General features: G+C 42.4%; 1 protein-coding gene across 1 annotated transcript; it reads left to right on the top strand.

Annotated features, from left to right (window-relative positions):
• Nucleotides 1–6,955: 6,955 nt before the first annotated feature.
• On the top strand, nt 6,956–12,035 carry zbtb32 (zinc finger and BTB domain containing 32). Its single transcript, XM_056444851.1, has 4 exons — nt 6,956–7,986; nt 8,882–8,973; nt 10,756–10,899; nt 11,767–12,035. Exons 1-4 carry the CDS (start codon nt 6,956–6,958, stop codon nt 11,994–11,996), a joined length of 1,497 nt encoding a protein of 498 aa, XP_056300826.1. The 3' UTR covers nt 11,997–12,035.

The following is a 12,035-nucleotide window of genomic DNA, read 5'->3' as shown; positions in this document are numbered from 1 at the left end:
CAGTCCTGTATAGCGTAAGATGACATTTGACAGTTGGTCCAATGCTAATTTCTCTGAGAGGAATAGATGAGATCAGATTGTCCAGCGGTTGGAGTAATACTTGACATTAACTTGCATATATTGACAGTATGTACACACACACACAGATTAAGTTATTACGGATGTCAGTAATGTATGGATGTTGAAAAAAGCGCTTCCACTGAAAATGGAATAAGAGATAAGGAGGACATCTAAAAAAATAATAGAAATATCACTTTTGAGTGTCACATAAAATGAACATGTTAGGCTGAGATCACAGTAACTACAAGAAACCCCCTTATGTCTTACACTACACACACGTCCCTTGACCACATAGGTGACAACTGCAAACAATGCTATACGTGCTTAAATTCTACATGAGTCATTTCGTTCTCTGTTAGAGGAAGACACAACTTGACATTGTGACATAGAACAATTACATATTTTATTCTATATGTTTACATTTGTTGTATCTGACCAAAACAAAAATACTGAAATGGTTACTGTATGTAATATTAGACTGACATTTTGAGATTAGAATGTTTAAGAGGCTTCGCGATGGCGTCGCGGCCAGCACTGTCTCTACCACCCAGGGGTCCAATCCCCTCTGTCCAGAGTCCAGAGACATGCAGCTTAAGTTAGTTCATGACTCCTGAGTGCCTGTAGGTGTGAATGTGAGCGTAAAGGGTTGTCCGTCTATGTTTGTCAGCTGTTTGTGATTATCAAGTGATCTTGAGAATCCAGCTGCCCTGCAAGTTAAGGTTTTTTTTCCCGTCTTTAATTGTATTGTATTCTCCAAAAACATGACATATTGTTAAATCTGGTATACTACAAAGCTTTAATTTAAATCTACATTATTTTTCTGAGCTTGCATCTGCAAATGGCATTTATTCTAACATGATGACACGACTCATTCTTTATCTAAGTGATCACATTGTTGGAAGAACAAAACATGCATTAAAATTATGTTTTGTACCTGAATCCAGAAACATGTGAAGCCTTATTCTGCTCAGGTTTGATAATTGAGTGATTGCGTCAAATATTAAAAATACTCACTTTTACCGTTTCAATAACTGTAAACAGGGTAATTAACAGCCAACACAGAAACTTCTTTTGGAATATTGACGATAAGCAATCAAATATAACCGGCCAACATTCCCTCTCTTTTAGCTCTGTTTTGGCCTCCACCAACTCCTGAGGTAAACAGAGCTGCTGAATGCTCCCAGCTATGTGTCCTTGTCTGTCAGCTGAATCTGATCAAAAATGTTTATGAACAAAATACACTGTTTTAATCCAACTGCAGAGAACAACAATAAATATGCTTAAAAACAAGCTCAAATGTACAGCTTGATTATTAAGTATATAATGGTCAAATAAATGTTTGTAGGCAAACAAAGGAGTCACAATGTATTGAACCGTTGAGGTTGCTAAACTGACCAGCTCTCTACAGTTGGCTTATTTTTACAGTTTTTCACAATAACATCTGACGAATAGAAAGGAGCACATCTTTCTGTTTCAGTGGTGAAGGTTTCGGAGAGGCCTCGCCCTCCATACCAGTACCACTGGGTTTGTGTCTGTATGTTTCCTGTCACAGATCAGTGTCTTTGAAGTGGTTTGAGTCTCAGTACAGAACATCCTATTAATGTAGTGACCAGCAAGTGAAGCTTGCTGGAGGAAATCATGTACTCTCTTCCCCTAACTCTTCCTCCCACCCTCTCCCTCCTCCCTCCCTCTCCTACCTCTCTGAACATCTCAACTCTCTCTCTACACTCTAACCACTCCACAACTCCTCTCCATCTCTCTCACTCCTAAACCCTCGCACTCTTCGCACCTCTCCTCCCTCCTCTCTCTTGCCTCCTCTGTCCCTACTCCCCTCCCTCCAACTGACTGCTTCCCCCTCCACCTCTCCTCACTCTCCCACTCTCCTCCTCTCCTCTCCTCCTCTGTCTTCTCTCTCTTTCTCTTTCTCCTTTCTGCCCCCTCCTCCCTCCTCTCTTCCTTCTCTCTCTTGACTTTCTTTCTCCCATACACCGGCTCGAAAGAGGCGGAAATAAATGGGCCCGTTGTCGGAATTCTGCGCTCGGAAGAAAGAGCCACCTGCGAATCTCTCCTTCTCTTCCTCTATCTCTGCAACCAAAAAGAAAATTCTTCTCCATCTCTCTCCTCCTCTCCTTCTCTTCCTAAAAAGCAAAAGCCTCATCCCCCTTCCACCCTCCTCTCCTCCCCCTCCCCCCTCAACTTCTTTGCCGAGCCACTTCCTATTCCCTGTCCCCTCCTTCCACCCCTCCTCCTTTCTCCATTCCCTAATCCCTTCTTCACAACAAACAAGATAGACCCTCCTCCTTTATTCCCCTTCCACCTCCTCTTCATCTCCTCACCCTCACTCATGACTTCCTCCCCTCTCCTCCTCCCCCTCCTCTCTTCCCCTTCTCTCCTCCCTGACTCCTCTCCTTCTGACCCTCCCCCTCGACCTTCCCCTGCCTCCCATCTCTCTGCTCTCTGCCCCTCCTGCTCTCCCCTTCTCTCTTCCCTCTCGATCTCTGACCTCCTCAACCCTCTCCTGCCTGAAAGGAAAAACTCCTCCAGAGTCAACCTCTACTCTCCAAAACTCTCTCTGGTCCTTCTCTCAAAAACTCTCTCCTCCTCATCTCTCGCCTCACACAACCTTTCTTCTCACCAGCTCTCTTCTTGACCCTCCAAAACAGATTTTCGTCTCTCAGTCCTCTCTGATCAGCGGCCTCCTGGAGCTCAGTCTCTCTCTTCACACTGCTCGAGCAGCCTCTCCCTCTTGCCTCTCCTTCCCCTCTTCTGAACCTGTCAGCTCCTCTGTCCTTATCCTTCTCGACATCCTAATCAGGACTCCACAGGATCTCTTCTTCAGGACCTGGACCTCTTCTCTTCATCACAGTTCTCTCTCCGGCCTACTCTTTCTCGCTTGTCCTCTGTGTCTGATCCTTGTCCTCTCACTACTGGTGTTTCCTCTCCTTTCTCTCTCTACTCCTCCTCTCCAACCTGGGTCTCTCTCGCTCCTCCTCTCACTCCACTCATCTTCTTCTCTCTCTCTGTAGCTATGCTGATGAGTTTCCCGATCTTCGCTGACCACCTGATCTATGCTTTCCACCCGTCCGAATCTCTGCCGTCTCTCAGACATCTCTCAGTCACCGTCTGCTCTGAACTCCTGACCTCACCCTCAGTCTGCTCCTGCTCAAAGACTGATCCCCACCACCTGGACTAACCTATTCCTTCAGGGAAAGGCCCCCACCTTCCCAACCTCCACCTGACCTACCGGACTGCCAGGAACGCCCTCCCTGACTCCAGGAACCTCTGCCCTCAACAGACACTCAACTCGACGGCCAAGCGCGCACAACAGTAGAGCGCACCCTGCTAGTACATGCTGCACAACATCAGGGCGATCCGTCCCTTCTACTCAGAAGGCCGACTACTGCAACTCACCTGGTCAATACTCCTCTGACTACCTCCCTGGTCTACCTGCCTGCACCATCCCATCCGACCAGCTCACTGGTCTTCAGCCTCAATGCACTCTTGGTCTTCATTCTCCCCTCCCTCACCACCCCACTACCCTCCGCTCTCTCCACTGGTTACGGGTGGCTGCATCTGGGCGCAAAAAAACACTGGTCCTGGCGTGCCGCTATCTAGATGGGCCGCCCCGTCTACACATCCGGGATATGGTCACACCCACCACCAACGCTCCGCTCGCTCTGCAACACAGCACCTCCGAAGCCCTCACCTCGAGCTAATAAATCCAATCACACCTGTTGCTCTGCTGTGGTGGCTCCTCAGTGTGACCCGCTCCTCCCTGACATCAACACAGCACATCTCTACATCTTCCAACTGAAAACACACCTTTCCGACTTATTCTATATAAAAACACAGATTAGCACTTCAGTAGCATAGCAGATACTTACTATACTACTTTTTTGTAGGACGATGTTGTGGAAATGTTACTTCCTCCTGTCTCTTGTTGTTTGTTTTGTGTTTCTAGGGTTGAAAAATGCACTTATTGTAAGTCGCTTTGGATAAAAGCGTCTGCTAAATGACATGTAATGTAATGTAATGTACAGCATAGCAGGTATACAGCATGAGACAATAAGGCACGCAAATACCCCCCTAACCACTGTCCTTGTTTCTCTCCCTCACACACACAACCACACACAGGCACGCACACATGCATGCACAGATAAATAATGTGGTCAAATAACACCAGAAAGTACGTTGCTGTTGTTCCTTTAGTTTATTGTGTGATTTGCAAACTATATGCAATTTATGTTGTCTACCCTGTGCAACAATAGAAGATTATTAAATAGTAAAACTATACTTTAGTTTAAACTAAATGATCAAAACCAAATTATTAAAATAATTGTTTTACTTAGTAGAACTCCACCATCTGTAATCCCCCACAAACAAACCACTTAGCACCTTTATCAGTCAATGAATGAGGGATTAATAAAATAACGAAGTTAAAGAGGAGGGACTGTAAAGAAAAAGGAGGAAACCACCCTGTCCCACACTAAAACCTGCACCCAGACAGACATGTCCCTTTACAAGGCACTTCACAGTCATAATGTGAGGTAGCTCATCATTTTCCAGAGAGAATATTCAAGAAACAACGGGTAAGTGTTTAATTTACGCAGCTTGCTGCTGTGTACGTTTTTAAGACTTTAAACAACAAGAAAATACTAAAACACGTTTGGTTCTGTGCTCTACTGTTAACACGGCATATCATGCTGCTACTGATCGTCTTTTGCCTTTAGAGGCGATAAGAAGAGGCTCTTCTCTTGTCCTTGACATGCAAGCTGTGGGAGGCTGGCAGCCAGTTAATGTCCAGTTAAAGGATGTGTAAATCTGACATATCATGCAAGGTTTTTCCCCATGTAAGCATTGGAATAGGAAATTGACTGCAAGAAGCTCAAAGCACTGCTGTCACCACGTGTACAATTGAACAATATCTGTGGGAATTTGTTTATTGCACAAGGCAGTTTATTGCGAAATCAAATATATTTAAAAAATATAAAATATTTAGACACGGTTTACAAGGACATGAAGCATAATGAATCAGGATACAATACAATACAACAATGTGTTTAATGGCAAGCATCCTCCGGAGAGCAGCAATATATCAATGCATAATTGATAATGTCAGGTGAAACACACCAAAGTGATGCGTGTGCAAGATTAAAAACAAAAGAAAATGTTGAGACTGTAGTTAGGTATATTGATTGGTGCTCCGCACGCTACTGAAAGAAAGCACCATAAGCTGAAAAAGTTTGCGCATTACACAACAAACTACTTGAGAAATAGAGAAATCTCCTTACGCATTAAATCCTGTGCTGTTTAAGAAGAAGAAGAATAAGAATATACACTTTTATTAATCCCCAAGGGGAAATTAGTTCTCTGCATTTAACCCATCCTTAGTTATTAAGGAGCAGTGGGCTGCGGTGAAGCGCCCGGGAAGCAACTGGGGGTTCAGTGCCTTGCTCAAGGACACTTCGACTTGCAACTAATGGGGAGAGCGGGGATCGAACCCACAACCCTGCGGTTGCAGGATGGCCCTCTTACCCCACTGAGCTAAAGTTATTCATCATAAAATACATGTAGAACCCTACAGGATTCCACCTGGTAAATGACATTGATACAATTACACCACACTATATATTAATAATAGCAATTCTTAGTATTATTATTGTGTGAAAGTAATTTATTAAATAAAAGTATCACTGTACAAAATGCATGACTGAATATTTTACGGAAGAAATTTGAATTGGGCATACATTGCAATCAAATATGCTAATTACTACATGTTTCACTCATTTGAGTATATATTCATATAATATATAGATAATATACAACAATTATGAGCAGTATATTTGACAGCCGTAAACCTTGCCGTGACATAATGGTTTACTGCTTTACATTCATGTACGCAGAGGATACTGTCGGCCTCACTGACATTATAAAGGTTGATTTGCATGATCATTTAGTTGCTTTTTTAAAATATGTGATAGATGAACACTAAACTAAATCTTAAACATGCTGTCTGAGCTTTATCAAATACGGTTTTGTTTATATTATAAATTAAATTATTCAGATATTATTTTACTTTTTGCCTCTATTTTTTTCCTAAGAGCAGAGAAAGTAAGTTTTGGAGAGCGCACAAAAAGATGCTTACACATTATTTTTATTAACTAAATGTCATTTCGTTTCACATCTTTCCATTTGCCGTCTCCATCAGAGGACCTAATGGGGTTGCAACTGTGCAAAAACGTGTGACCTCCACTCAGAAACCAACCACACACTGTAAAATCATAAAGGTTCATTCTAGACTTCAGAATGAGACGGCAACTTATCAGGTCTCTGAGACTTCTCAGTCATATTTATTTATTCAACCCGTGTTAAAGTGTATAGTCTCCAAATACAGTTATTGTTGATGACACTCAAACTTTACTTGTGTTTACTCGTGTGTACAGTCATTATTCATGGTTTCTGATCGGGCTTTGTGGCTTTAGAGTGTGTATGTGAACTCCGAATATCAGCGCTTTCAAAAACAGGGTACGTTTCCACACATCGACCAGACATTCAGACATTATTTTAGACATGATTGAGGAAAGTTTTTCTCCTAAAAATAAATTTCTGTGAACCCTAATGTGCAAAGGTGTCAACAAAGGACGGATAAAAACTGTACAAACCCCTGATAAATCTGTTTAAAGTATGTTCTGCAGTTGATTTGCTAAATGATTGTCCAATTTACAAGTAAGCATTTCTATAAATGTCATATACCTGGTAACCAACCTCTTGGATTAAACACATTTTAGCAGTGCGGGGGCATAATCTGATGGGATCCATCTCTGATTTCTTTGTTTTTTGTTCTATAAACATTTTTCTTCTCAGATTTTTAAAAACATTCATACAAACTTCCGAAATGATCCGAATCAACAACACCCAATACTTCCACTTCCTGCAGCAGGCCGATGCCTTGCGGCGCTCAGGGTCCCTCTGCGACGCCATCATCACAGTAAAGAGTCAAACGTTCAGGGCTCATCGGCTGGTTCTGGCTTGTGCCAGCAGAAGACTAGCGCAGCAGCTCGCCCAGGCGGACGTCGACAGCCCAGTCCACTGCACTCTGGAGCATTTCTCACCACGCACCTTCCAGCAAATTCTGGACTTCACCTACACACAGACTCTTGATGTGTTTGTGGATGACCTGCACTCGCTGTTGAAAGCTGCTCAGCTGTTAGAGATGCCGCAACTGGAGGACCAGTGTCGGAAGCAGCTGGGAAATCTCGACGACAGAGCCAGAGAGGGTGTAAAACGAAAAGAAATCACATGTTTCAGAGAAGAAGAAGAAAAAGAAAGTGCAAAAGAGAATGATCATAAGCAAAAAGGGAGTCCAGTTCAAGAGGAGAGACTTCGAGTGACTTCTTCCCCAGTGGAGGAGGCGAGCGACTGCATCGTCCTGGAAACACTCTCAACCTCTGATGCTGCCAGGAACCGCAGCAGCAGCCCGCCATCCCCAAGAAAGATACCCAAACTCTCCCCCGTGTCAGCAACGCCCGACAACAGAGACAGTGTGAGCGGCCGGCCTGCCGGCAGCAGTTCCTGTTTCTCTTCCCCCTGGACCTTTCCTTCAAGCATGTGGAGTTCCCTGGCCACCCTCAGGCGGATAGCAGGGAACTATCCAAGCTTAATGGCTGCTCACCCCCTTCAGTCCCCAAACCAGTCCACTGTAGCATACCCATTCATCTCTACCCCCCTCATGTTCCCATTACTCGGCTCTCATTTTCAAACCCCTGTTCAAAGCTCTAATATGGGTTTGGGCTTTTCTCCACACTATGCACAAAACCTTTACGCTGGGTCGACAGGTACAGGGAGCGGAATCAAGCAAGGCCAGTTGAAAAGAGGAAAAAACAGCAAGAGAGCATCTACTGGGACCTTTCCAGCTGGTGAACTGAGGTCAGTCAACACATGGACAGGATTTTGTAAACATCTGGCTTTTATTTGTAGTCATTGTCTCCCTATTTTTTCACTCACAGTCATAAAAGAATCCCCTTATTTGCTCAATTGATCCCTTGCCTCAGCTACCGTACTTGACTCACTGCCTTTTTAAGCCTCCTGCACTCGAGCAGTTTCATTAGTTAACCGTTCCCTGACAGTCCCAGTCAGTCAAAGCATTTTTTTTGACAATTCATAATCCCATTTTCATACCAATCACAGCGCAGAAGAGCAAAAGATACAGAGGTTAATATTGAAATAAATATAAGTACAATTGTTTTACTTTTTTTGTGGGATTAAAACAAACTGTACTTTGTTCTAATTCTGAATGAATGTACCGCTTTCCTGTTGTGATACTAGATAGTGTAAAAGTGTCAAGTGACTTTACCTGCATTTTGTGCAGTGTTCCACAGTGTGTAGCTAAGTGTGTGAAGGGGTGCCCCCTATATTTCTCCCCTCCTTTGCAGAATTCAAGATGTTCCACCCACTGAAAGATGCTTTCAGAGTTAAGACTGGCCACGCTTGTACCACATGCAATTGATCAAAACAAAACAGCAATATTCTTTAGTGTCTCTTCATTTTCTTGCTCCTTCTCACATTATATGAAATGCAAATAACCTCTTACGGCCAACGAGCGCTGTAAATAGCTTGTGGTTGAGGATGCAGAGGAAGGAAAAGGCGTTAAAGGATTAAATCTGTGATCAAATGGATGCAGACTGACTTTTACTCGATGTGCATATCTCCAGTGAAGTTTCTTCTGAGAGCACAAATAAAAGCAGTTCATTATTTTTAAAGGTACAATTAGTGTTGTGTTTTGCAACACTAAACATGCATTACAATTTTTTATTTCCCACAGTAACCATGAGGTACCCAAAGCCAACAGAGACAGAGTGAGTCCAAGCTTCCTCGGTGCTTCAGTGCTGCGGGAGTCAGCCTCCACACCACCAGGTAATAATATGGTAATAACAGAAAACATACAACACATTGAACATACTAGTAATACTATCCAGTACGATCAAGGCTGTACCACTGCTTATCCCATATTAAACCAATCAATTTGACACGAGAGTAAGATCATTCTTGTCATGACCGCTAACCTCGGCAGACTCCAGCTACATAGCTACGCAATGGAAACTGATAAAGAGTTGTGGTTTTGAGAGCACGGTGCAGAAGGAGCAGGAGTGTGGTTACCAGATAGGGCTTGGTGTATGCAGTACAGTATGCACTGCATTGCAACAGCGGTTTGTCCTAAAAATAATACATGTTGATGTAGTATAATAAACAACTAAAATATGAATGTCACTTCAATACCAAGTGTTAGTATTGAAGGGACATTCATATTGTGTGTGTGCGTGCGAGTATGATAGTTTGTCTTGTACAATTAATCCGATGAACATATTTTGTCCGATGGAACCGTGTGTTCAAATTTAAAGAGATTAAGTTGCAATGCTGTTAGCAGTGTCATTGTTAAGGAAAAGTCCTACAAGTACATAGAAATACTGCTCAAGCACTAATTTAATTGATCTCTCTAATATCTTAATACAAAACAATACAACGAAAAATTAAAACAAAGCATTCAAGCAGCTACCTTCATTTTTGCTTTGAGCCGTTTCATTGTCCTTTGTTTTCTCTTTCGCCTACAATTAAAGTACCGTATGTTATTAAGACCAGTACAAATAAAAAGGAGTACATATAAAAAATGTTAGGTCTACTAAAGTGACAACTGAAGGGAAATATTGAACAGGAAGCATCCTAATGACAAGAGGTCTCAGTAGGTTGTGTTTAGAGTGGTAAGAGTTCAACTGTTGTGGTTTATTCTCTCAATGTCCCTTACTACAGTACACAACCTTCTTATTTCAGCATCCTGTCTATACTATGAGGCCACGGTTTTCACTTGAACCCTCAACAAGTATAAGGCACTGAAAGGCTTCTGGGTTGCAACTTTAACCTCAAAATCACACCTTTGTCATCTTAAAGCGTCAGTAACATGTGTGGCTGCAGACGTGTGCAGAGTGACAGGAAAGTAAGCTCCTACAAACTGAATCATCTTGCAAAATGGTGGCTGACCAAAATAGATGTGTGCCTCTAAAAGTGATTGAAATAAGATTATATTATTCCAAAGCGTGTGCCAAGGGAATCTTTTTTACTGTAGTTGTGATTAATAATAATCATATCAAGGAGGTCAAGGACAATTACAGTCCTGACTGCTATTGAAGCAGGATTGAGAAGAGAAATGCTTCAACTGAGTCGTAATGGATTAATCTGCTGATTATGTTATCAATAAATCAATCAATACATTAATAGTTTGATCTTTAAAATGAAAAATGCATGTTTTTTTAAATCAATTTCATGTATGCAACAAGTTAATAAGGGCTTTGTCCAGGTTATCTATAGATCCTTATGTTGGTCATTTTGGTTGCCTGTACATCTCATTGTGCTTTAATGTGTTTGTCTATAATCATTTAAGTATTACAATAAACTATTTAAACATAACAAGAGAAAAGGAAAAGCATAAACTCAGACCATACTAACTGCAGTTTAAATGAGCACAATCATTACTGTGTTTAATAGTATCGAGGTGGCTCTACAACACCTTCACAGGACTGTTGGTTGTTGCATGAAATGAAACCACAGTGTCCCTTAAAAATTGTCCGAGTGTTCTGATGGACAGCCAGACCACTCACTCCCCACCACAATGTTCACACCTGGATCTGTCTTCCCTCGTCTCAGGTGAGGCCTGTGCAGGGTGTAGAAGAGATGTGCTGCAGCGTGAACCACAAGAACACGGAGGGGGGAAACCCTACCAGTGCCACCACTGTCCCAAGAAGTTTAGTCTCAAACATCAACTGGACACACACCACAGAGTTCACACCGGTAAGGTCACTGAACGAGGCGAAGGCGCTTGGTCCGATGGAGCAGAAATAACCGAATAGCATTTATATATGTTTTCAGAAAGGAACTCAGCTCAGTGACTTATGGTGCAGCTAGGTACTCACTGGTTAGACACAACACATTAGTATACATGCCTACCCACAATATGGCTAATAATCTTTGTTTTATATTGTGGGCCGTTATATATTTTCATATAAACTGAACTATCAGGTTTGAGTACTTTGACTAAGGCAATAAATGACTGAATGGTAACAGTTTAGTCTGAGGGACTTACAGTATCTCGAAAGGCATGGCAATCACTGCGAAACAGGCAATTAGGAGCAATTGACATGTTCATTGGCTCTTTCTATTCATTTAAAAACTATGAAATGCAGCTTACAGGAACTTTGAATGAAAATCCATTAATCCACATGAACACCATGTCTGCTTCAACTGCTTTTAGAGCTATTGTGATTATTTTTACCATGTAATGCAATTCAAAGTGTGTCCTTGCAACATTATAAATGACTGATTTCAAAAAGGTTTCAAGACAGAATATTTACCGTAATGACGACCCTGGCAAACAAAATAGAAGAAACAATGTAAAGTATATAAGATAATTAGCTGTTATTTGAATAAAAACATCCATAAACACATATATCGTGTATGAACTAGTCCTAAAACTGAAAGATATAATCCATCCTATTTTGCATCTTTAACAACTTGACTTTTTCAGACTCTCTCTCCCACATCCTTGACACACCTACTACTACACATACATACACACATACAAGGCCTTATCTCTTACTAACTGTTTTCCCTTCCATTATCTTCCTTCCTGTGTGTCGTCCCCCCCCCTCTCTCTTCAAGGAGAGAAACCCTTTGAGTGTCGTCTCTGTGGTCAGCGCTCACGAGACTACTCGGCCATGATCAAGCACCTGCGGACCCACGGCGGGGCCACGCCCTACCAGTGCACAGTGTGCCTGGAGTTCTGCAATAGCCTGGTCGCTATGCAGAGACACGTCAAGAGCCACGCAGGACAGGACTTCCCTCCCGATTGGAACATCAACAGCACCTACCTGTACAACTCACACACCTGAGGCTCACAACACAGACCCCACCGTATACGTAAAGTTGGC

The sequence above is a fragment of the Pseudoliparis swirei genome, chromosome 22, assembly GCF_029220125.1.
Source record: "Pseudoliparis swirei isolate HS2019 ecotype Mariana Trench chromosome 22, NWPU_hadal_v1, whole genome shotgun sequence".
Lineage (NCBI taxonomy): Eukaryota > Metazoa > Chordata > Actinopteri > Perciformes > Liparidae > Pseudoliparis > Pseudoliparis swirei.
The sequence above is the reverse complement of the archived record's forward strand: the minus strand, read 5'-3'. Positions and strand labels throughout refer to the sequence as shown.